This window comes from Haliaeetus leucocephalus, unplaced genomic scaffold, assembly GCF_000737465.1.
Source record: "Haliaeetus leucocephalus isolate CR32 unplaced genomic scaffold, Haliaeetus_leucocephalus-4.0 Scaffold484, whole genome shotgun sequence".
Lineage (NCBI taxonomy): Eukaryota > Metazoa > Chordata > Aves > Accipitriformes > Accipitridae > Haliaeetus > Haliaeetus leucocephalus.
In genome coordinates, this window is record NW_010972920.1 from 2,163,684 (window position 1) to 2,189,359 (window position 25,676).

General features: G+C 41.2%; 1 protein-coding gene across 1 annotated transcript in view; it reads right to left on the reverse strand.

Moving 5' to 3' along the window:
• Nucleotides 1–25,676, reverse strand: part of MOB1B (MOB kinase activator 1B) — a 43,161-nt gene continuing 17,485 nt past the window's right edge. The window contains exons 3-8 of the mRNA XM_010575590.1: nt 19,422–19,492; nt 18,479–18,645; nt 13,698–13,791; nt 6,834–6,967; nt 4,392–4,555; nt 1–3,815 (exon numbers count right to left, since the gene is read on the reverse strand). Of these exons, the coding sequence (XP_010573892.1) occupies nt 3,738–3,815; nt 4,392–4,555; nt 6,834–6,967; nt 13,698–13,791; nt 18,479–18,645; nt 19,422–19,492 (708 nt within the window). The 3' untranslated portion in view covers nt 1–3,737. The remainder of the gene's footprint in view (nt 3,816–4,391; nt 4,556–6,833; nt 6,968–13,697; nt 13,792–18,478; nt 18,646–19,421; nt 19,493–25,676) is intronic.

The following is a 25,676-nucleotide window of genomic DNA, read 5'->3' on the forward strand; positions in this document are numbered from 1 at the left end:
ACCAACAAAAAAAAAACCACCAACAGAAAAAAACACCTTTCAGAGCAGAAGTATGCCAAAAAAGCGAACTACCACACTGATATCACTCCACACAAATCCTCGCTTCTAAATATTTTTCTTTTGATTTTTGTGCTGGTACATGACACCACGCCAGAGACAGCTTTAAATCTAACGGAGGATATCTCCTATTTAGCACCTTGGAGCAGGCTTCTGCCATTCTCACTCTCGTGTCTTGCTGCGATGTGGTAACAGGAGCTCTAGCACTGGTTAAAAGGCTCCTCTCCAGTAAGCACTATCAGCACAGCGAACATGCACACGCAGCAGCCTCTTGAGCAGCACTGACTCAACTCAGCAAAGAGGTTTTCATTGGAAAGTTTACAGGATTTTTAATATCAAACTGCATCTGCAGCACTCTTCACGCCTCTGTAGCTGGAAATTTTCAGTCATTAAACACTCCTTGGATAGAAGCATGCATAAAAGGCTGTGTGTCTAAGATCACATTCTTAAATTCAGCTCCCTGCATGAGTGGACTCTGTTTAAAATCATGCAGTTCAAATTTGGGAGTTAAGCTGCTTTTGCATAGTCAGGTGGATGCTGACTGCTCCTGTAACATTGAAAAGACGACAGCCTTTTGCGTTTTTCAGTCCTGAGCTAAGAGAGCCCTCCAACCCTGCACCCAAAGCTAGCTCTGCCACCTGACTGCTGCCAAACCAGGCTCAAGTAGTCATGTCCACATCAGATGTCAGGTATGCTACTCAGTTAAAAACAAACCTGCAGCTGCAAAGACGTCACAAATGATGCACATGGTCCGTAGAAGTACTGCATTCCCAGCTACCTTGTCAATCATACCATACAGCCCATAAAAAGGATAGCACTTACCAAAGGAACGCTTTTTCTCCAACTGTTCAACAGGATGGTACTTGCCCAGTCCAACACATGGGATATTTTGCCCACGGGAGCTCCTTCTTTCTTATCAACCCATTACTCAACTCCAGACAGCAGCATTTAGGTCCTACAGCACCAACTGACTCTTCCACTGGCCAATAGAATTACATGAGGAAATCCAACATTTGCCAGACCAAGTACGTCCTACGAACAGTAGGACTGACAAAAGCATTGGGGTGAATACTGCAGTAACAGGCAACTTGGCAAAGGAAAGGAAATTTTGCTCATGCTTCTTGTTTGCTTTTGGTTCTAATTTTCTTACGCCTTGTGCATATTTTTCCAACCCCCAACTCCCTGAAGACGTAAGAGACATTGAGTATCTCCCCTCTTTTCCTCCCACGTGTGTGTATGTACACGGAAGAGTCAAGATCCTTACTGGCTGGGAAGGGGTAAGACCTTACTCCACCCTTTTTAAACTAAGAGTTTGTTAAAACATTTGAGGGAAAGCTCTCTTCGCATCATCAGCTTGATTCAGTGTGGACTGTGGTAACACCAATCCAATCCTAACACTCAATGTTAAGAAAAACACAATATAAAAGTCCTTTCCTTGGACATCCACACATTAAGAAAACTTGGTAATTCTGTACGATATTAAAAAAAAGCCAAAACATAAGGAAAACTGAAAATTTCACTTATCCTTTGAGCAGATAATAATGGGCTATGACATTGATCTGCAAAGGAGCCAAACAAATTCTACAATTTCTTGAACTGTAATGAAGCTTTGAATGAAACCAAGGACTGTTTTAATTACAAATGCTTAACTGCAGGTTGTTCTGCTAGCAGCCTCTGTATCTAACATTAGTGTAGCCAAACCTAAATTCAACATGAACACCACTGCATGACCATTCTTCACTATGCAACACTCCACATTTCCATTTCTAAATAAAAAAGCAGTGAAATGAGTACAAAACGCCAGTTTATAGCTCAATATCTCAATACTAGGTTTTCTCAATTGTTCTCAAGTCTGTTAAGGGGGGCGGGGGAAGAGAAACAGACAGACAGAGAGACAGAAGAGATAACAAAAATTAAATTGCTTCTCCAGGAAGCAGCTGAAACAGACTAGGAAATTTAACTCCATTGAAGATAACATAGGTCTTAAAATAACCTTCAGAAGCTTCTGAAATAGATAATTTTAACTCAGAAGTAGCGTTTCTAGTCTCCCAAAAATGAGTGTGCTTAAAAGTTTATTAGCTGGCTATACTAATGGCCACTTACATATTTTGCAGGCTGCTGCACAGTATTTTCCACTTTACTCAGCATTTTCAGTCAAGCAAAGGTGCACAAAACATAACCTCAACCTTTCTGTTGCACGCTAACCTTGGCTTCGCCTGCAAATTTTAGAGGCTCAAGAGTCAGTCTAGCGTATACCAGCCACTTAAACATCTTCATGTTACTCAGGTCTACAAATGGTGGTTTTGCAGAGTCACAATCTATCAAAGCCTGGCAACACTGACCACCTGGTGTACTGTATTTGGCAACTACTGATATCATGAGATAGCACATTGCAGAACCCCATACAGATTTCTTTGAATCCAAAATACAACAGCTTTGACAAGATCCGTAAATGAACAAGAGAGCTAGTCATGCAGGCTTCTGCAAATGGGAAACCTGACTGAAACAGTTGCAGCAGAAATTTCCAAGTCATCATCTGTGGATCATCCCAGAGATTACCTTCTCACAGGTGATTCTCATTTCTGGTTTGAGAAAACACAAGGCTAGAGAGGGAAAGACACTAACCCAGGTGGGGGAAGGCCACATTTTGATTAGGTTTTCTCATGGTCCATGAAATTATATTCCCTCCAAGATACATTTCCTACCACAGAAAACACTAGCCACCAGAGCTCCTGCACAGAGCCAGGTTTTTTGTTCACAACTTACGAACGTCATTTCACTAGTTATTCTTCAAGCCAGATTTTTCTTAGTATTACCCCAATGCATTTTTTTAGATTGAATATTTTCCCTAACTGTATCTGTGCAAACTAACCGTTCATTTGGCAAATGCTAGGAAACTTAACAGAAGTGACTGACCCAAGTTGATGCTTCCCTGTCAAAAAAATAAAAGCAACTATGAAAAGCCAAAACCAATGGCAACAGAAATGTAACTACTTACTAAGCACAGGTTCTTTGTAATTTTGACACCGCCTTCATCATTTCGCTTTAGCAAATAGAACTTCACCATCACTTTTCTTTATAAGAAATATCTAGTTTTGAAAAAATCTATATTAATCTCTAAAAAAATAAGACAAATATTTGTATTAAAAGCTGGAGATCATTGATTTCAGTAAGTTATGGCTTTTTTTAGTGTAAGCATATATATATTTTTCTAAAACAAGTATCAGTAAGTGTCCTGGGTGTTAGTTCATATTTTCTGTTTCCAGCAATGTTCAGTACTGTATGTGCTTTGCACCTCAGAAGTGAGTCTGCCAAGGCACTTAGAGAATGTAAGCAAGTCTTTTAGGGACTTCATGAGAATGGGCTACCACTGACACAATACAAGAACCCATCCACCAGCAGAGTCAATCCCCCAACCAAGCATGTTTCCTTTATAAACACTCAGCACCTGCTAAAATTCCACAATGAATAACAACAATAAAAAAAAAAAAAAAAAGCTATTTACCACGTGTCACTAACAGGTAAAAGATTTCCCCTAATAAAAGCACAGAAAGTAGATCTTGGCTGCCATTAGTAACAGCACAGGGTTTTGTTTTGTTTTTTAAAAAAACAAATGAACAAAAAACAAATACCACACGCTTGCTTAAAGAAACAAGTGACTTCAAGAAATGCTCTTCCTTTTATCTGTCCTTAGAGGTGAGTTTTTCAATCAGTTCTTGAAGTGGTGCAAGTTCTCTTCTATCAATAAGGTTGAATTCCTGTAACAAGGATGAGGAGAAAAGACATACATACAGAAATTTACATATGCAGCTCAGGTAAGAAGTCTTATTCAGATAGAAGTTATTCAGTAGTAGGCTCTTCGAGTCCAGGCTTAGCCACTATAGCATTTTCTGCCTGTCTGCCGTTAGCTGAATAGCAGTGTTCGACTGCCGAAAGCTTTTTCCCCCACTTAAAGGAAGGAAACGTAAGAAGATGCTCTTTTATTACAAGGGGAGGGGAGAAACGTAGCTCTGAAGCAAGCACACGCTTTTCAATCTAGCTTCAGATGCCGTCCTCCCTCTTTCTTTTGTTAGGAATTACTGTTCTACTGATTTATTTGGTAGGGAATACTTTTCAGTATTCAATTTTGCAGCAAACAAATGCTTCGCTGAAAACTTTTCCATTCCCTGAATACTTCCAACAACATAAAAATGGAGTAAGACACTATCTTAGGGTCCTGGAGGTGTTGACTCTCCTACAAATACTCCAGCTGTTAAGAAACTGAAGGGGCATTACTTTGATACATTACTTTTTTCAGAATATAATTGTAACCATAGCGCTCCTGCCACACTCACCTGAACAAAAAATATAAAGTGCTTGAAAGAAGTGTTAAGGTGTGCCTCTTCCTGTAGCTGGATCACTGGATCAAAGTGCTGGTGATAAATGTGAGCATAAACTCTGAAGAGACGCTTTAAAATTGTCTTTGCCACTGACATGAAATTCTTTGGGAACGGTACACCTAGAAATAAGAAAACAGATGGGTTATTTTTAAATGCCCATGCCACGTTCATGTATTTGGAAAGTCATTATAACCCAACCCTATCTCTTGCACAAGAAGGGCTGTTCCATTTCACTCAGCAATTCCGTCTGTTAATCACACCATGTAGTTCGGCTGAAGGGCAACGACAAGCTCATTCAAAGACCAGAGGGGAGGCTTCCCTCCCTTCAGTAGACCTGTGGCTCCTGAACATTTTCCAAGACAAATCTGACCACATTTCTACGCTGAATCCTCCTAGCTTCAGCTTCCAGCTACTACATCTTGTTATGTCTCAGCTCAGTTTCCTGAAGAGCCTTCTCTGATCAAGAGTATTCCTCCCTTGTGGTAGGATTCAGATACCCAAACACAGGTAATCTTTATGTGCTTATAGATGCCCCCTCAGTACCTGCCCGGTCTCTGACTGCCAATGCAGAAAAGGAGAAGTCTCCTGCAGGCTCTGAGTCTCACAAATGGCTCTCTGCACGTGTTCAACATACCACAGGGTACTCCAAGGGACACCAGATACTTTTGTGTAGGTAACCGAAACCACCTTTGGTATCAGCCATCGAGTTTTACACTTCTCTCGGCTAAAGTGAAATCAGAAATAGGCTCTCTTCCACCTGCCTCGTGCCCAGCAAATAAGACTCCTATTTCCATCCTGCTCATTGCCATTCCTTAGCCAGAGGCTACTGCTTCCTTAACTGCCTGCTGAGGTACTCCGAAATATGCTCCTTTCAGTGAAAATGACCCAGGACAGGTAAAATCAGTTTTAAAAGCACATCTCTGTCAGTGCACAAGTTTTATTAGAACTGGTTAGGAAACAGCAACCAGCTACTGGGAGCAATAATCTCTTTAGTTGACACATCCACAGGCTAAAAAAAGATATGTATTAACCATCTAAAAAGAAGATTAAACCTGTCTAGCTTCTCATCACATGGCAATTTTTCCCAGTCAGCTTAGTTCTTTTGCAGTCTTTCCAATTGCTGAAGTCCTGTCTGAAGGCCAGAGGCCCAAGCTGGATGCTGTAGGCCAATCATGATCTCACCAGTGGTTTAAAACCCTAGCAAATTAAATTTTCATACTCCTACTTAAGCTTGGCCTGCTTACACGTACATCATTTCTTTCACTGGCTGCTGCATTGCATGGGTAGTTCATATTTAGTTGGTTATTCATTGTGGCCTTTAAGTCTCTTTCTAAATCACTACCTTTCAAAAATACATCCTGTTAAAAGAAAAAAGTCTTCAGCAAAGTATATGCTGCAGTTAAAGGAATCAAGTCCTCATGTTGTCTTTTGAACACAACTTTAATATTAACTGTAACTATTTAATATCATTCCTATTAGTAGTTGAGACTTCTACCCCAGCTCTCAACTCCACCCTGAAACACCAAAACGAATGCCATAGTTATGCAAAGAAACCATGCTCGCATCTACTGAGCAAGGAAGATTCGGCTCTTGTCACTTCTTTCCAAACTAACCAACATTCTCTGCATATCTGCTTAACTCTAAGTAAAAACAAATGCCACTAAGAGGCTTATTGAAAGTGTGTCAAATGCTTCAGAAACTATTCACAAAATAAAAGCAATTAAGAGATCTCCCTTTTTCCACAACGGATCATAAGCCTATGAGTAGTGGTGTACTGGAAAACTGCCAATTAGCTTTAGAACAAATAGTCCTTCGTGCCTCTAGAAGCGGGGTTTTCTTCTCGTTATCATTTCCGAACTGGTGGTTGTTCATTATTTTCCTCTCACTTTTCTGAAAGAAACCTCTTCAAAACATACATCTTTCATCTTCACTTGAAAAGAAAAAAAATCATTAACTTAAGATCAAAGATGCAATTCAGCTTCTTTGGAGGTAAGTTCCTTGTGAGGACCAAACATCTTTCCTGCATCAAAAAGCTGCCAGTTTGTACCAATTACTGGCTGTAAGTGTAAGAGACCCTCTGCCTTATTTCTAAGGAAACAACCCACTGTTCAAAATGAAAAAACATCAGATTTGATCAACACAGTCAGTTATTAAATAGAAACAGTACTTCCTGCATTCAGAATTGTGATAGATGTTTATTAGGAGAATTAACACATGGATTAGAGTTCATGTGCTACCACAAATTTTATCTTAAAAGTGCCTTTATATGTATAATGTAACCTTTTAAAGTTGCCCTACTCGTCAGTCACTTAGGAGACCCTTTAATGGTACGAGATTTGAATATTCCTGTACAACTGTAACCCAAATACATTGTTCAATTTTACTTATTTACTTTACCTATTTTAGAAGGAAATAGCGTTTCATCATCCAGCTGATCCTGGACCCAAGTCATCAGGTAATCAATGTACTTTGGTGCAGAGCACTTAATTGGTTTCTTTATGTTTGTCCCATCTGCCCAGTGGTACTCATATCTGGGTTGGGACGACAACAACAAGACATTTCTTAACACAAGTGAATCATTCATATCAAGGCCTGGAAGGTTGCTCTTCCTGCTCCACTCCCCGTACTCCCACACCCTCCCTCAGCCCTTCCTTGAAACCAAGGTCCAAACGTTCCCGACTCATCTGCAGCTGCCCTGTACCCCACCTCCCCACTACAATCCTGCTTTAGCTGGACTCTCTTCTGAAGTCTGTGAAAGCCTTCAAAAGCTTCATCCTTTATAGCACAATTCAATTCATCCTCGGTTGCAACGCTCCTGCCTAAATGCACGTGGCAGCCTGCAGTCAAACCTAAATAATCCCTGTACATCAAAAGGTGCTGTATGAGTACGTTTGCACACCCTGAAAGGCCAACAGCTACTTATTCTTTTTTAAACCTTTCTCCCCCTCCAAAAGAAAAACATTACCACCTGTTGAAGTGAAACATCAAAAAGTTACACGAGATTCTCACACAAATAAAAACTAAGCTCCAGGGCTCACATCAGTGAAGGCACCTGACCGACCTCTAATGTGAAATTTCACCCAATGAGCCCTAGCAATGGGCTTCCCTTCACCTCCACTGGCAGAGAACAACTGCACAGCGAGTGGCAATGCTCAACATCTGCAGCAGCTGCCAGCCAGACACATTAGACCACTAAAATTTATGGAATTTCTTTACATTTAAACATATTCTTTATAGATTTTGCGTAACTGAAGACCAAACTACATTAGCTCTTGCCAGAGATCCCAAACTATGATTGTATTAGAGACACGGAAGAGATTCAGAGATGGGTTAAAGCCAAGGAATACTATTACAAAACTGGAAGCTGCTATGAAGTGCTTCAGCTAAGAGTCAGAAGAAAACTTCTACACTTAATAGTCCTCCTTAGAAAAGGTTCGTATCTGAAGGTCTAGCGCTACCATGCAGCGCACCAAGATTCAGAAAAATCTCTGTTTCCAGTTATACCACTGACCCACTTGATAGTTGCAAGCCTGTAACTGTCTTTTAGCTTAATTTTTCCATCTGTAGGTAAGGTAATCACACCTTTACAAACCACTGACATGACTACAGAACAGTAAAACGTGTGCTCCTTTTATCCTTTTCCAATCACAGAGCTAGTAATGTTGACATCTTTTACGTAGCACATTTAATGAGCAGATTCCAGCAACATTCATTTTACGGTTACCATTTTAACTTCAGGAATTGAAAAAGCCATGGAAAAGTTTATTAACCAGCATCCATTTACAGGCACAACCAGACAGAAACAAGTCCTCATTAAATTAGAATGGAAAATTAGATATTTTGACTGGCTTGGGGAATGCAACTGACACAAGTCCAGACACAGGAGAAGATGGCTAATCTTTCAAACATACAGCTTAAAAAAACCAAACATGTTTAACATTGGGAGTCTGAGGACACAAGCCTTCAAGTGAACCACAGCATTTCTTTGTCTTGCCGAGTACAAATGCATGTATCTTAGTATTCCTTGCCAATCTGTAACATCTGAGCAGTTTCTTCTCATCAGCACAGAGCTGTGCATAGCCCTCTCTTTCAGATCTGAACACAGCATAATCTCCTATGTTGGTTTTAAATCAGCCAGCCTTTCTCAGCCAACCAGCACCGCTGCAGAATGGCTATCTGTGGGGCGAGCCTGCTGCCAAGCCAGAATCAAAAAGGACTGCTGAGCTCTGCACCTCTGAAATCATCCCAGAGAAACAAATGAACAATGATTCAGACTAGCTGCAACACTCCTCTTTTAAAAATATAAAATTTTTAAAAATTAATGAACAACCAAAACAAAATATACAAGGAAAGTGATGTCAGCTCAGTCATGCTTTTACAGGAAACATAGCCACTTCATCTACAAAGTTTTCTCTCAGTTCTTTTTTTAAAAGAATTAGAAGAGATGTTATCAATGGTTAATATTTCTTCTTTTCATGGAGGATACTATGCTCAATTTGGTTGTTATTTCTTAGTACAATAGTAGCTTACCACACCTTTTGGGCTGCAACCATCACAGTTTAAACTTTCCCTTGCTATCTCCAATTAGGACTGTGCAGACACTGGAGAAGATCATCTATTTTAAAGATCACACACATCATTTTTTGAAAAGCTTAACTGTATCTAATAAATCTGCCTTCTAATTTTGTTTAGCAAATTCAGTTTTGTCAGAACAGTAACTGGGAGAACATTTTCACAATAAACAAATTTTAGGAGTAATTATGAGCGTGCTGCTCACAATGGTATAAAAAGACCCCATTTTTATAATGGCAACAAATCAGAGGGTCTGAAAGCATTTTAAAATTGCATCTCAAAACACATGCAAAAATTCCATACTTGCTGAATGGACCACAAGTGTCTGGATTTCTGAAAAAATCAGTATTCCTCAATTTAAGAGGTATTAACATAGGACAAATGTCAACACTTAGCTGAAGTGCCAGGTTCAGTCTGGAGACACCGAGTGAGACAACAAACTAAATTACATGCTAAAAATCTTACCCAAATAACATATAAACATAAGAAGCCTCCCTCTTTCCCCACCCCCCCAATACTACGGGTTAATTCTGTATTTTTTAGAGGAACCAATGTCATAGAACATCTCCTTAAGTAACACAGCTCTTAAGAAAAAGCAGATCTATCCCAACAAAAATTAAGTCATACAGAGTATCTGAAAGTATTCCAGCAACCACCCCATGCTCCATGCAGTGGGCATAATGTTCACGGTTGTTCCTAGGATGTCAAAAGGCTTGGTGTTCACCAGGGAGAGGAAAACAAACTCTTCCTACAAGATTAGGTACATCACCAAAAACAAATCAAGAATCCTAGCCCAACTTCTTACACAAAAAAAGATAACTGAACACACACAAAAACTCCCACATATTAGTCATTAGAACTGCTACAGGAAACGAAGGGTAAAATCACATTTCTAGCTCAAGCTTGTGAGCTGTATTGAGTTTGTTCCAGGCTGGGCTTAAACCAGGGCATGAGCACAACACCTACAGCTCTGGTGATAGAAACAAATTCACCTTATCGTGGTAGGCAGTTCCTCTACAGAAAATACATTTTTTAGAAACCTCTACAGTTTAGTGGAGGTTTTTAAGAGCAAAACAGGATAGAGCAAGAAATACACAGTTCAATTCAGCAAGTGCAGGGGAAAAAGCTAAGAAACCCTAAAACGTCTGGTACAATTCCCTCATACTAATAAACACAAGTTATTTGCCATCTATAAACAGAAAACCCAACTATGCTTCTCATGCTAGAAAATACCCCTAATTATAAACAATCATAGGACCAGATTCTCTACCTCACAATTACATATACGTGGCCAACCCCACCCCCCCCCCAAACAAAAAACAGCTTGACTAAACTTAAAGCTGTTACCTTGTCCAACAGCAATAAAATGCAGTGGCTCAGCAATGCCTTTTAAAAGATTCTCAGACATTTATTTGGACCTACCAACTCTAAATCTCAGCAAAACTGTATTACATCAGAGAGCTGAAAAATATTTACTCTGTTTTGTCCCTCACTCATCAAGTGACACAGGCACCGAGTGGAGTATCACAAAAAGGCAAAAGGATTGATATTACTAAGAAACACAGGCTATTTCAAAGGCCTGATTATATTATTTATTTGGGTTTTTTGCTGCAGACACACTGGGCAGAAGGCAGCATGCAAACATGCAATTACACCGTGTTACACCCCTGTAGGATTTATAGGAGCTGTCCACTGCAGAGTGCCCAGCTATTCTGATTTGAACAAACGAAGACAGAAGCACTGTGGACCAAGAAACCTCAGGAAAATCAGAAGGATGTTGAGAATTAAGAGTGAGCTTAGTGCACTCACACAAATGCCTAAATATGGATTTTAGAGCACCAGTTCACACATCCAGCTTTGAAAAATGCAGCAGCCATGAACCCTCCTTTGTGCTCTTATTGAGGACTTAGAACCAGGGAGGAAAATGAAGAAAATTCCTCTCACCCAGTGCTGGTTAATAAACGTATTACTCCTATGCAGGTTCTTAACTTACTATCATGCCTGTTGCACTCATGGCGATACTGCAACTGATAAAAGAATAGCAAGAAGTGATAACCAACCAGGGTGTTTGGTAAGAAATGGTTGGTCTTTGCTGAAGTGAAAAGAATGGAACATTACCATGAGTAATCATATGTTTTGGAATAAACTAGTACTTTTTTCAAATTGTTAGACAACGAGCTGCACAACAGGAGAAGCAGATCTGTTATTGACCTTTATGTTAATCCTTAACTAACTCAGGGTACTAACGCCCTGATAAAAGCTAAGTCAGCAATCCTTCCAATAAAGACAAGTTCAGAAGAAATGAAAGTGATCCCACAGCACACAAAGATTTACCTGCCTCAGCTAATTCCTTCTGTTAAGACTGCTACCAAAAAGAACCAGCTGGTCACAGAACTAGCCATACAGCCACAAGCGTTTGCTTAAAGGTAGCCCTTTAGAGAAGATAACCCTCCCTGTATCAAAAATAAAGCAGAAAACCACACATGAACCTAGGTGACCTGTCTGTTGCCAAGGGTCTTTTTTTTTTTTTCTTTTCTTCTCTTAAAGGGGTTTTAAAGGCAAAACACTAGTACCAGGCAGTGGATACAGGAAATATCACACTTCTGCTCTGGTTGCCCTCTCACCTAAGACATTTGGTTTAATTTTTCCATAGACTGCTAGAAGCTTGTCAGTTGTGCTATAAAAATTTTAACTGAGCCATGACTAGTTCTCAACAGCTACCTGTGTATGCACCAGCACCTTACAATCCTTTTTTAATACATCAACCATAAACACTTTTCCAGTGGGAATGCAACAACCAGACTTCAGAGCCGTCAAGTGCTTGCTGCTTTTGGTTCTCTCCAGCTACTCATGCTACGGCTGTCTAACCTGTTTCAAATGACCCTATGTAAGTTGTTGCAGAGTCTAACTCATACTCTTTCGTCTGAAATAGATGAGGATGCAATACTGGTGGTAGCTCAGCCATGGATGTGAGCAGACAGCAACCTTCAGCCTAAAAGCACTAATGAGCACCTAAGACTCAATGCCTCTTCAACTAATATAGCTTGAGCCAGAAGAGAAAAAGAAAGAGAGAAAAGAAAAAAAAAGAAAAATCTGTAAATATCCGTGTTTTCATGCTGACAGGTTTTCCAGCAGTACTTCCCTGGAAAAAATTTTGCCAGCCACCTTTTAAGTGAAAGAAAGCCACACTCACTCACACTAAAAAAAACACTGTAGATGCTCCACTGCCGGTCAGCACCAGCCTCACAAATGACCCATTCCTGTGCCTGCCTGGCCTCGGCCCCTCACGTGCACATAGGTTTCTGATCCTTTCACAAGACCCATCCCTGAGCACTGGCGAGGGCTGCAGAGTTTGGGAAATGCTCTACAAATCCTAGAGACAAGATCACCTAATTTAAACTTCGGCAGAACACATCTTCCAGCCTCTAACATCTCTTTTCTACCCTGCTTCATAACTATTTGAGTACGACATATATTTCTGTCAACGGTTATCAGTCTCTTCAGAGAGAAAGAAATTGTTTAGTGTGGCAAGCATACAGCTAAGCCTTTAATAATTAACCTCCACCCCCAAATAACTGCTTGTCAGCAGACAAACAATAAAGCAAAGAAATATTTTCATGTTCTTATTTAATAAATAAGAGTCTGTTCTGCATGCCAAAGCACAAAGCAGACAATGGGGTATGTTATTGCATAAGCCTATCCCAAAGTTCTTTTGCATAATGGTGAACTACTCCTTTTGTATTTTCACCCCTCCCTGGTTTGCAGCAGCAGGTCTGCCTGCCCACACTGGCTTTGGCATTCAGCAGCGTCCATGTTTAGTTTAAGAACGTAGCACCAAAGCTTTTCTTGGTCCATCTGGCTGCTTTCGCCTTGCAGAGCTCCTGCCCCCTCCATCTTGCCCTCCCAGCAGCACCCTTTTGCATGTCCTCAGGTCTCCACCACAATGGCTGGCGATCACTGGCTTCAGACAGTAACAACAAATGTCATTATAAAAGAGGAGGAAGTGGAGGAGAGGATTGCTTTTCTTTATTGCTTATTTAAGATCATACAGTAATTTAGAAGGAAGCAGTGCCCTCTCTTGCCACTCGCTTAGAAATACAGGTATTTTCCTCTTTGGATGACACTAAGCAGCTGGAGAGCAAGAAAAAACACAAACGTTGGATGTCTGTACAAAAGCAGAAGCAAGAATCAAAGAAGTGAAACTTAACTGAGGGACAGGGTAGAGGATTCTTATCCAGACTACTAAAAACTGTAGACAAGTTTATTTCTGCAATATCTACTCAAACTCCTAAAAAAAATATTTTGGTAAGCCCTAATTGAACGCTTCCACATAGAAACTTCAAATCTTAATTTAAGAAGTCCTCATTAACATTTCAGAAAAAAAGGAAAAATAGTTTTGATAATCAGTTTACTTCCCAGGCTAAAGAAAAGAAAAACAAACAAACAAACAAAAACCCACAACCAACCCAACAAAAAAAAAATCCCCCCAAAACCCCCTTCCGTTCCCCACTCCCTTAACAAAGGTTCAATTTTTTTTTTTTTTCCCTCCACAGCTAACAAGAGAAGATATCCTTTCCGCCCACAGAGATTACCTTATCTTTGGCACTCAACTGAGCTAGTCTCAAGTTTTCAAATGCAACATCATCTCAAAAAATTGCACACTTAACAATGTGTAAAAAATAATCTTACTTTGGGCCAGCAGACATCACAGGGCAGCTCTCCTCTGTGCAGAAGTCCGTAATGGTTCCGTAAAGCATATTAATCTGATTGAAGAAGTCGACAGCTGTAAAGCATTTAAACCATCAATTAACACTCCACAGTGTAACAGCAACACAAGCTTCCTATAGCCTTAACTGTAAAGCACACACTGCTGAAGAGGGTCCTGGAATATATTTTCTGATTTGTTGTTATTGCTTTTTAAAATGTATTATAAAGGAGATGCAGAATACAACCACCAACTTTCTGGAACAGCCTCTGGCAATAACTACTTAATTGCTCACTGCAGCAAAATCTTCATTTGGAAGAAGAAAAGGGAAAGGGAAAGCTGAGTTATTTCTTTTTCTGAAAGTTTGGTGCGTTTTATTAGATTTCCAAATTCTACTGGCAAGTCTGGAATGAAACAACTACAGAGAGCTGTTACTCATTAGGTCACACTGACTTCCCTCAGGCTTTGTATTCCACAAGATTATCTTTTCAAAGAACATTTCATAGAATCATAGAACAGTTTGCATTGGAAAGGACCTTAAAGATACCCCCCCTGCCACAGGTAGGGACACCTTCCACTAGACCAGGTTGCTCAAAGCCCCATCCAACCTGGCCTTGAACACTGCCAGGGATGGGGCATCCACAACTTCTCTAGGCAACCTGTTCCAGTGTCTCACCACCCTTGCAGTGAAGAATTTCTTCCTTAAATCCAATCTAAATCTATCCTCTTCTAGTAATGTTATCATCAAACACTACCTGTATGGGATGTGGGTACAGAAGTCATGACACGGGAATAGTTACAGTGCCAAGCAACTTCTGTTCCTCAGATTATCAATTAACTACCACAAATCAGTATTTAGCCCACAGTTTCCTCATTATAAACTATCCTTAGGGTTTTGTTCGGGGGAGTTACTGCTTAAGTTTTGTTACATCTTTGAGAAAGCCAGAACTTTTTTAATGGTCTACAGTTGAATTACTGAAATAAAAGGCCAGAAGTTAGCGTATCTAAATACTCCCATAGTTCTTACTACTTTAAATAGATGCTTGATTACTTAGAACTCTTTGGAAGCAAGGCTCTTTTTCAATAACATAACAGCAGGTTCTGTTCTTAGGAACTGTGGTCACTGTAATCAGTTTATAAAATCCACTTTATCTCTCCTCAATGAATGGCCCCCCTTGCATCTGTTGGGGAGTACAGCACATTACCAAGGTATCAATATACAAGTTTATCTTTTCAATATGTCTTTCAGACAATGGATGTCATGAGTAAAAATTGAAAGGTAACCAATATTAAGCACTAGGAAATAAAAGTTTAAGTAGGGTGGGTTAAATTCTTACAAGTGTGGTGGAATTCGACTCCTTCTATTTAACCACAGTGCTTTGCAAATTTAACTATTTCACTGACACACCCTTACCCTTAAAGGAACCATATATAACATACAAATAGATTTAATGCCCCAGTGCTCAGTCCAGGCTACATTGCTTCTACTGCTAAGAGCACTGGGCCTGCCACCTCTGACAAGAGGAGCCTTTACAGCTAGAAACTTCATTTATGAATCATGTCTGCAGAGCTAGTCCTCAGGATGAGAAACCAGAGTGCAGTCTGTTTGGGCTCAGCATCACTTAAAACTTACTTTACTTCAGTGCTATCTGTGTTATGCCTGCAATTAAATGTGCCAGTGACAAACTGTTTCTTTATTGAGACAGATTTCCAGAATACTCAAATGAAACCCCTTATCAGCAGCACTGACAGTCTAATGTCACCAAACAGCCATGTGTCATTCAATTTAGTGTTCAAGTGACAAACAAAGCTCTTCACTCTGAACCAAGAGGGAAAGGTTTTCCTGTGACCTGTCTCTGCAGCAGTCAGACACATTTGTCTTAACTTTAAAAATGAGTTTAAAGAAATGAGTTTAAAAGAGAGTTAACACTTGCAACACTGAATAGTCTCATACAACCAATCTGCAGGACACTGTGGAATTAACACTAACAATGCACTCCTCTCAATCCAGTGCCATGCCAAAGAGAAGCAGGCATATTACTTGGTAGCCTATCCAAATTTGTGTTCCTTGCTTAACTCTATTACAGAGATATACAGTTCTGCTGTAATGAAACTGAGATTGACATCCTAAATGTAAGCAGTAGCAGATACAACGTACTGTGAAAGTAACTGATGGCTGAGGAAAGGGAGGGTTAAGTACTGCAGCTCCCCTCACTGATTTTTCCAGAGAATAAACATCAAAGATTACATGAACATCATGGCAGCAAGGTACAGCTACTGTTCAGCAGATGCAGGATACGAGCTACAACTGCATCACACAACTTCCCAGGTATCAAAAAAGGGAAGCTAATAGAAACTGGTATGGCATGCACCTAGCACAGCTCATCTCCAGCAACAAGATCATGTTTTTTTCCCCCCTGCACAGCAAAAGCAGAAAACAACAAAACAACATTGGGAAAGGTTGATAAAAAAGTTATAGAGGACCAGGAGGATTCCTAAAGCTTGTTTGGGTGGGGGGAGAGGGCAGTTCTCACCAAAGGCAGCAAGAAGTTGTTATACACAGCCCTTGTTTCTTAAGTGTACACAAAAACTGTTTATTAAGTTTCCATTCCTTGCTCCCAGTAGAAACCACAGCCCAATGTTTGTTTCAAGGCAAGCATGTTCAAAAAACCCACACAGACTTCGACAAGATGACTGATTATTGTGAATTCCACACTTGCAAGTCTCAAAAGGCCATGAGACACACCACCCATCCACCAAAGCCAGCAGCGTGTGACAAACAAGAAAAATCCAAGAACTTCCTTTCCAACATGCGTAAAGCTGTACAGCGTCTCTGCATATTTTCATTTCCTCTTTTTACTCATTGTTCTTAAGTTTCAAGGGCTTAGATTATTTTTCCCGAGAGCTTTTCTACTCGAAGAAGTGTACACTGTCTGGTGTTCTACTACAAAGATATGGGCAAGATGTACTTCTGAAATTATTTTTTAGTATTTTCAAACCGAGGAGATTTCAAATGAAACAAAAACTGATTACACACTTCTCATCTTTTTTTATTTTTAAAACATATTTGAAAAATCTACATGTATATCAACTCATTAACATAAGACATCAGTAAGGCTAAGAGTTGAGCAAGAAGTAGAAGAGCAGAGCACATTTGTTCCTGCACTCTCACTATGGTGAAGGGCAAAGCCAATGACATTGTCACACATTTTATTTCCTTGTTAGATCTCTCAATCAACAGAAGGCGCTCCCAGCTACCATTAACTGGTACTAGGTGTGGTAGAGGGATGCTGTAAATGAAAGGACCATGTAATCAGTTAATCACTTCTAGACAAAAAATTAAACATTTAAAACCCACTATGCTGCAGGAGGCATGAAAGAGGACCATTTCATTACAGAATGCAGCTGTTACCAAAAGGCAGCTCCCATTTTTTTGTCCAGTGCTTCACTGCCTTTTGCCACCCAGCTAATTTAGCAGTTAAATCATTTGGGAAGGGAAAAACACTGCTGCCACACAGGAAAGGAGAAACATGGAGTGCAGGAACCACCAAAAGGGAAGGATGCCAACAGTATCTGAAGCATCTTTAGTAATGCTTACTCATAAAAATGGGTGGGCTTTTTTTCTAGACAGCTTTGCAATACAGTGTGAATAAACTATTATAAAGAATGGTGTCAGCAATTTCAACATTCCCTGGGAGCAGTGGCAAGTCATATACCAGAGCGCTGTGTGGCTAATTAGGAACCGGAAGGTTGAAGCCAATATGACAGTTTCACTTCCCAAACAAGTCAAAGAGCAAGAAGAAATAGACAGAACCACATGAACAATTAGAAGACATTTATCTTGAGTATAATTTATACTACAATGCACAATCAATACCATACAATCACAGAAGCATGCCAAGCCAAAGACACAAAAGATGAGAAAATACCCAGACAGGGTACAGAGTTTGTGGCAGCCGAAACTCTGCACGGGCTACAGAGCATGGTAAGACTTGGGTTAATCCATTCTTTAAAAGCAGAAGGCAGGCAGCAAATTCATACAGCAGGGAGAGGAAGGAGGAGGAAACATGGTCAAGCAATCAGAAAACACTAACTTGGGCACCATTGTTTAGCCTGACCTAGCATGAAAGGAGAGTGTTAGGACAAACAGCTTTAGAGGAAGTTAAAATAATGACATCAGAGACTTACCAGAGCAAAGACTCACAACTTGGTTGAAACAAAAGGGAGGAACTAACTTTAGCAAAATTGCAAAGATTGATCTCTGAGTTTGTTAAAGGCAAAAGGAAAGCCAGGCCACACACGTGACTGTAGTCTTTAGCATCTTTAGCCCTCACACTTAGCTAAATTAAGGTTTTATGCCTAGTATGTAGAGGCTTGACTATACCATTGGGTAACAACCCTAGCTGAAAAAGCGCTAGATTAAACATATTAAGATGGCACTGACAGGCTACTTTCTAAAAACAGCAGTGACATTTCTACTTCAGCACTCGTTTGTGATCAAGGGCTCAGACTTTAACCACTAAGAATAAGAATTATTTTGTTAACAGGAACATATTTTTGGCACAAGATTAAGGAGTTTTTGTCTCGGTGAGACACTCTGCATCTGTCAGCTCTAAATGATACAACATTCACCTTCCCCAACCGCAGCAGCGGTGCAGGCAGGAAGAAGAGCCTACCCCACTAGAAAGGAGTACACAGTTTTTCTCCCACAAGTGTCAACCCACATTCAACACCCCCTTTATGAAAAAAAGGTTAGCTAACTTACTGTTAACTGCAACCCATTCATTTAAGTCTTCACCCTCTGGAAGCATAACAGCCATCCGGAGATTACCGCTTCCAAGCGTGGCTTCGGCATGTTTTAGCAGCTCATACTGGTGAGACCCCTCCGGAATATTCTTCTTTGGTTTGAAGGTTTTGGAAGAGCGACTACCACTGCGAAAGGGAGAGGAAATATTTAGAGAACTTGTGGAAAGCGATGGGAAAAAGAAAGGAGCAGACAAGTCACGCATAAGCACAGGATTAACAAATACTTTCCCCGCTCCCATATTTTCATGTCGAAAAAGCGTATTTAACAATAACTGGGACGCAGAAGCAACAGGTGCTTTGACTTGTTGTTTAAACAATTAAATGATTCTCCACTATCCTGCCTTCTCATCTGCTCAACCTACTGTTAAGCCAGCTGGATAACTGGGAACCCTCAGACTCGCTCTCCTCTCTCAGCAAACTGGATCACGGGCAAGACTAAAAATATTTCCTTCCCCAGAATCTGGACAGCTACATATCGAGGACAGCAGCCCAGCCACACAGAAGCCTTATTTACTCTCAACAGCCCTGATGCTTGTCATGTTAATTAAAGATACTATTTATTTAACAGAAAAACCCATGTTCTTTTTCTAACACCCACCTTCATGAGACAGATAATGTCACCACACATGCACAAGTGTAATAAAAAGGTAGGTATAGCCTGTTCAGACCCCTGTCTTTCCCAATCAAGTATGATCTGTTAAGTAGTTACTATTAATTCCTCAAAACCAAGCTGCTGTTATTTAGGAAAGCGTACTTTCTGCAGGCCTAGCCGATTCAGAATATTACCTTAGCTACCAATATAAAGTAGCTTTTCCAGTATCTGGTATTGTTTAGGAACTTAGTTTTTAAAATACAGTTGCTCAGAAATACACGAACGCTTTAGCTCAAGACTGATACAATACCACATTTTCCACAAACTTTCTATGTCATTTTCCCCTGGTTTCACAGCATACAGACCTTTCAGTCCACCAGTCTGGCAAGAAATAAGGACGGCAACTTTTACAACTTTCATATAAATCATTTTCTTACCTACAATTTTGTTTGAAAACCAGGGACTGACTTAGAAAAAAGTGTAGACATTTAAATTTTAAATGATGGCAGTGAGCCTGGATGGTACATTAACCCCTCACATGTCAGAAACATGATGTGTAAAATTAAATATTTGCAGAAAAGTGTCAAATGAGCCAATACTTGTGAATGTTTTAACGTATGAGCTGAGAAAAGATTTCAGTTGGAAAAGGAAAACTGAGCTCTGAATTCCAATGAAAGAAAGTGGAAAGATGTGAAACCCAGACAGCAGAATTTTCATTACACGTATGATCCAGTTCTCATTTCTTTATATAAAAGACTTTGCCAATATTTCACCATCTCTCTACAGGACCAAACAGAAATTTTTATAAGTGGGGCATAAGGGTTCTCCCCAGCTCACTAAATATGTAACCTGCATATGCAAGTGTTGTAGCTTATCATTGAAGCAATGTAGTGTAGCTACACCGTCACGCAGAAGCACTCTAAAAAACTTAACTCTGCATCTCATTTTCCCCACCACACCATCAACAGAAGATTAACAAACATCACTCGTTTCTACAATCCCGAATGCCAATAGCTCTAGCAGAGACACAATGCACACCAAAGAACACAACAAAAATTGTTCTTTCCAAAACACATAACGACAGGTGATTGAGAACGTGTCATTTGACAAGCATGTGACAATACTGCCTAACAGTTTATTAAGTCTCAGTTTAGACCTGAACAAGAGCAACGAAGAAGAAAACATACTGAAACTGGACATAAATAATGAGTTCACCAAATTCTTTCAGGCAGGTAGCAACATCTTTGCAGGTGCATCTTTGGGTATTGAACAGATCCCACAAGTCCAGCTGGTTAGAGATTTACACAGTCCCGGTCCTACTCTGACTCTCCCTTGCTACAAAGGGGCAGCAGCATCCTCCCCCTCCCGTAGGCCTCCAGAGTAATCCTGTTTTCTAACCCTCATAAAGAAGCACTTGGCTGGGCTACCAGAGATCGTGGGATGATACAGTTGAACAGGCCACGTACATTCACACAGACACCAGAACAATACTAATGCAGTCAGCTACTAAATGCAACTAAGAGCCAGCAGGAGGAAGAGGAAACATATGGCTCCCATCTATTCTGTTACAGGACGCTTCTAACATGCACCCAGTCATTTGCATTTCACCCTAAGCAAGGATACCAGATTCAAATCTTAAATAAAATAATTGCCTCCCAGTGGGAGTGAGAAGCTTTTGTGGCTCAGGGAGCCTCCCACCCCTCCAGCCACCTGCATTTGTTGCCAGGGCAGGTTCAAACCAACTCTGAAGAAAAAGCAAGTGAAAAAATCCTAGCAAACAAAACCCCAAATCTTTTAACTGACTGCTTAAGAGACCCAAGTTCTTCTCTTCAGGAACTTATCTACTTTATAGCCACTATGCCAACATAAGGGGTAAAAATACAACTTAAAACATCTGGCAATTGCTTTGGTGTATGGCTACACAGACAGGGCTGACGCAAGTTAATATTCACAACAACTGAAGAGCAAGAGAGACTGGTATTGTTATCTTTCCACGTGTGTCAGTGGAGGCAAAGGAAAACCAGCACATGCTAAAACACAAGCACAGCACTTCCTAAGTCACTCGCAAGATTTTGCTGTCACTCCATCCTAACTAGCCATCCTAACTCCTAAGACTTCCATGAAAAGGAAACCAAAGGTTTCCACAGACTTACCACCACTCCAAAGCTCAGGTAATTCATTTATCATAAGTAAGAAAGGAAAGTAAAGAGATTCCTCCCCCTGCCCCCACTGCTTACACAAAATCCCCAATTCCTAAAACTTAAGTCCTCCTTTCACCATGTTTCACAACCTAACGTACACCAGCTTCTCTTTTGTAATACTGTCATTTTTCATACAATGATGAAGACTGAAAAAACTTAACTGCTGTAACTGGTCTGGCACAGTTGCCCAAGGCAAGATCTACAAGCTCATTATAGAGACTACTACTGGGTGCGTGGAGCTCCCTGAGCATGACGACAAAAGCTCTATCCAGACAGAGGAAGCACTTACCAGGAGGATTCAGATCACGAAGAGCAGCACCCTCTTACAACTTCACCAGAAAATCTTTGTTCAGGAAAAGAAAATGGTATAGAAGTATAAGAAGCAGTAACTGGAAAAAGATTATGAAATAACTAAACCAAGAAACTGTTTGGATTTTAGCAAAAAGGGTAAGCCAACGGAAGGCATGAGAGTTCAAGAACAAGGCACAAGGAAAGCGTGGTAAAAGAACTCCCTAAATAAAACAGTTCATTTTGAGAAAACTCTGGGTAGGAATTCACACCGTATCCACCCCAGATCCTGAGCTTGTTGCCTGATAGCAAACCAAGTCATTGCAGATCTGCTGAACACCCATCTTCCATGGTCAAGGAAGCAAAAGAACGCACAACATACTGGAAAATTGTTAGGTATCACTTAATCCCTGCTACCCCCTTCCCAGAAACAGGGGGGTTCTTCCCGTAAGCTGGCAAAAGCTTTTAACAACAGAATACATAATGATTTGGTCTTATCATCTGTTCCAAATACGCCATTCCATATTTGCCTCCACTACCTTTCTGATCACTACTTCTCAAATTCAGCACAGCCATCCTAGGACAGCAGGAAGTGGTCTCACACGAAAGTCAGGCAGGCATCCAAAAGGAAAAGTAATTCGGATAAATGCAGGCTGCTAGTTGTCGCGTGCTACGGAACTATCTGCAATTTTGGCAATAGATTATCAGAATTCCATTCATTTATGCAGTTCACTGTATGTGAAGCCAGTTAACTGCATGCACTCCTTGATACAAATGAAAGTTCAAGGACTCAACAATCTGGTATGGCTTCTCTAAGTCAAAACCCTCATAGGACATGTTTGCTCTTGGGAAGTCTAGTTGTAAATGTTGCTGCAAACATTATTTCAACTACCTTATTAGTTCAGAAGCTCTCCTATTACTTAACCAAAAAACCCCATGCTCATTTACTTATGCCTTAGCACCATCAGTTAACTAACCCTTTAAATGGTTACCTTACTAAGTAATCCCACTTCCTCCCTAAACCCTGATCACAGCAGCGTCTTATTCCTGCTACCCTACATTACGATTCCCAACACTGAGCTGAAGGCATCTTAAAAAACCAAGACAGATAAATAATGATTTTTTTTTTCCAATTATGTCAATCTGTTACATGTGACAGATTTAGAAAGCCTTCTTGTTCCAGGCCTATTTCCTTAACTCCTTGAGCATTTGGTGAAAAAAGTAACTTCGAGAGTTCTGTCTGGTGGCCAACAATACACACAATAATAGATGTCTTGATCAAGTATGACATTTTATTTTCACCTACATTCCGTATGTATTGGGTTTCCATGGCAAGGTTTTGGTAGCTGGGGGGAGGTTACAGGGCTGGCTTCTGTGAGAAACTGCTGGAAGCTTCCTCTGTGTCCAACAGAGCCCATGCCAGCTGCCTCCAAGGCAGACCCGCCACCGGCCAAGGCCGAGCACATCAGCGATGGTGGCAACGCCTTTGTGATAATGTATTTCAGAAGGGGGAAAAATACCGCTGGGGCACAGAAATGGCAGCCAGAGAGGGGAGCGAGAACATGCGAGAGCACCAGCCCTGCAGACCCCCAGGTCAGTGCAGAAGGAGGGGGAGGAGATGCTCCAGGCGCCGGAGCAGAGACTCCCCTGCAGCCCTTTCGGAAGACCCTGGTGAGGCAGGCTGTCCCCCTGCAGTCCAAGGAGGTCCACAGGGGAACAGATCTCCACCCGCAGCCCACGCCGGAGCAGGGGGATGCCCAAAGGAGGCTGTGACCCCGTGGGAAGCCCGCGCTGGAGCAGTCTGTGCCTGAAGGACTGCGGCCCGTGGAAGGGACCCACACCAGAGCAGTTCGTGAAGAACTGCAGCCCGTGGGAAGGACCCACGTTGGATAAGTTCATGGAGAACTGTCTCCCGTGGGAGGGACCCCACGCTGGAGCAGGGGAAGAGCGTGAGGAGGAAGGAGCGGCAGAGACAAGGTGTGACGAACTGACCCCAACCCCCATTCCCCATCCCCCTGCACCACTGGCGGGGAGTGGGGAGAGAATTCAGGAGTGAAGTTGTGCCCAGAAAGAAGGGAGGGGTGGGGGGAAGGGGTTTTAAGATTTGGCTTTATTTCTCATTACCATATTCCAATTGCATTGGTAATAAATTAAGTTAATTTGCCCCAAGTCGAGTCTGTTTTGCCCGTGACGGTAATTGGTGAGTGATCTCTCCCTGTCCTTACCTCAACCCACAAGCCTTTCATTATATTTTTTCTGCCCTGTCCAGCTGAGGCGGGGAACCATCGAGCTGCTTTGGTGGGCACCTGGTGTCCGGCCAGGGTCAACCCACCACACCATAATACAATTAGCTCTATCTGTGAGCCATTTCTCCCGAGATTTTAAAATGCTCCGAGCAAGCAGGCAGCACCTGCCTTTCCCTGTTAAGAGTCTCTGAACACTCCTTCAGTTTCAAAACATCACATGAATGCAGAAGTGAAAGGGGACAGAGAAAGCCTCAGAAACGCCACACTGAAGATCCCATACTCCTGGACATAAAAAGGCCATGAAATGGGGAACACGTTGCATCATCCCCACTATTTGTCACAACCAATTTCTAGACTTCCAAAAAGAACTGACTTCTCACAAAATTCTTTCAATTCCAAGGACGTTTTGCTCTCTTCACTCCCACATACAAGATTTCTAGCAAATTATGCCCTTCTATTTTTATAGGTAAGTACAGCTACAGCAGTGCCAGATGCAGTTCGACCCAGTACTAAATCAGGAAATGTGTTTAAAGCAATTGACTCACTGAGCCGGGATGAGTCTGGAAGCCTGGCAAGGAAGCCACACCTCTGAGCCACAAGCAGCACTTCCCACTGTCAGAAGCCCACACGCCGCTTGGCCTCACAAAGACGTCACAACTTGCTTGTAAGCAAGAACACAACATTTCCTCCAAAGCTGTAATTTTATCGAGTCATCTGCTGACAGGGATGGTTTTTAATGATGCAGATTATGCAGGCTGTTCTGTCTTAGGTTAGCAAGATAATGTTTCCAGAAGAAAGAAAAATTTTCAGGCATCCTGCTTACACCACACTTACCAAGCTGCCTCAACAGCCCACTTCAGCTTCAAACACACCACCGGCCAATCTTTTACAATCAAAGCAGCTAAATATCCAGGCTAAACTCGTGATACACTTCTTGTTAACTGCAGGAAAGGAGCCACTTAAACCTTCGCACTCCTAAGAGAAGCACTTTGGCTGTCCTGGCTTAGACCTCCTCACACCCAACTATTTGTGTACTGTAGTCTTTCAGTGGAGCTTTTCACCTATTTCCATGAAGTCTGCTGCTATCCAGGGAAACCTGAATTAAAAGATAAAAGTTTAGGCTGCTTATGCATTAAACTTAAGGCTTCACAGCTTGTTCGTATGACAAAACCAACTTCTTACCACAGAACCAAGCTCTTACCTACTGTTGCGTCTAGCACGGCTCAAAGCTACAAGCGAAAAACCTTGCCCTGAATCTAGCGTGCTTCACAATCAAACACAGAGATGCAGATCAAAGCCCAAATCCTGCCTCTACCCAGGCTGCCAACCTATCCATTTTGCAGCAGCAGCACAATCTAAACCACTGAAATACTAACAGTGCTCCAAAGTCTTCCTCAAATTCCTCTTGAGCAAACACAACCAGACCAAGTTATCCCATAATTCACTAACAATTCATTACAGCATCTTTAACTAATGCAGTACTTAAAAAGTAGGCAATTACTATGCCATTGGCAAAATGGAAGAAGGAGAAGTGGAATGCCACCCTGGAGAAGATGTAAGAATCTGAAAACCTTTTTCTTCCCCTGCACACCTACTTGCACATCACATACCAAACTGACATGTTTTACAAGAAATTAAGATTTTATTTTAAAATATCACAAGCAGTCAACTTCCACAAAAAGTATAGAGAGCACTGCTCCTCCTATCTGTTTCAGGCAACCTGTAGGCTCAAGAACACAGTGCTGCAATTACCATAAAACATTTCATACAGGGCTCATCAGTGCACTGTTTTATCAAACACTGGAAAGGACAGAAACTTGCCCTGGGGAA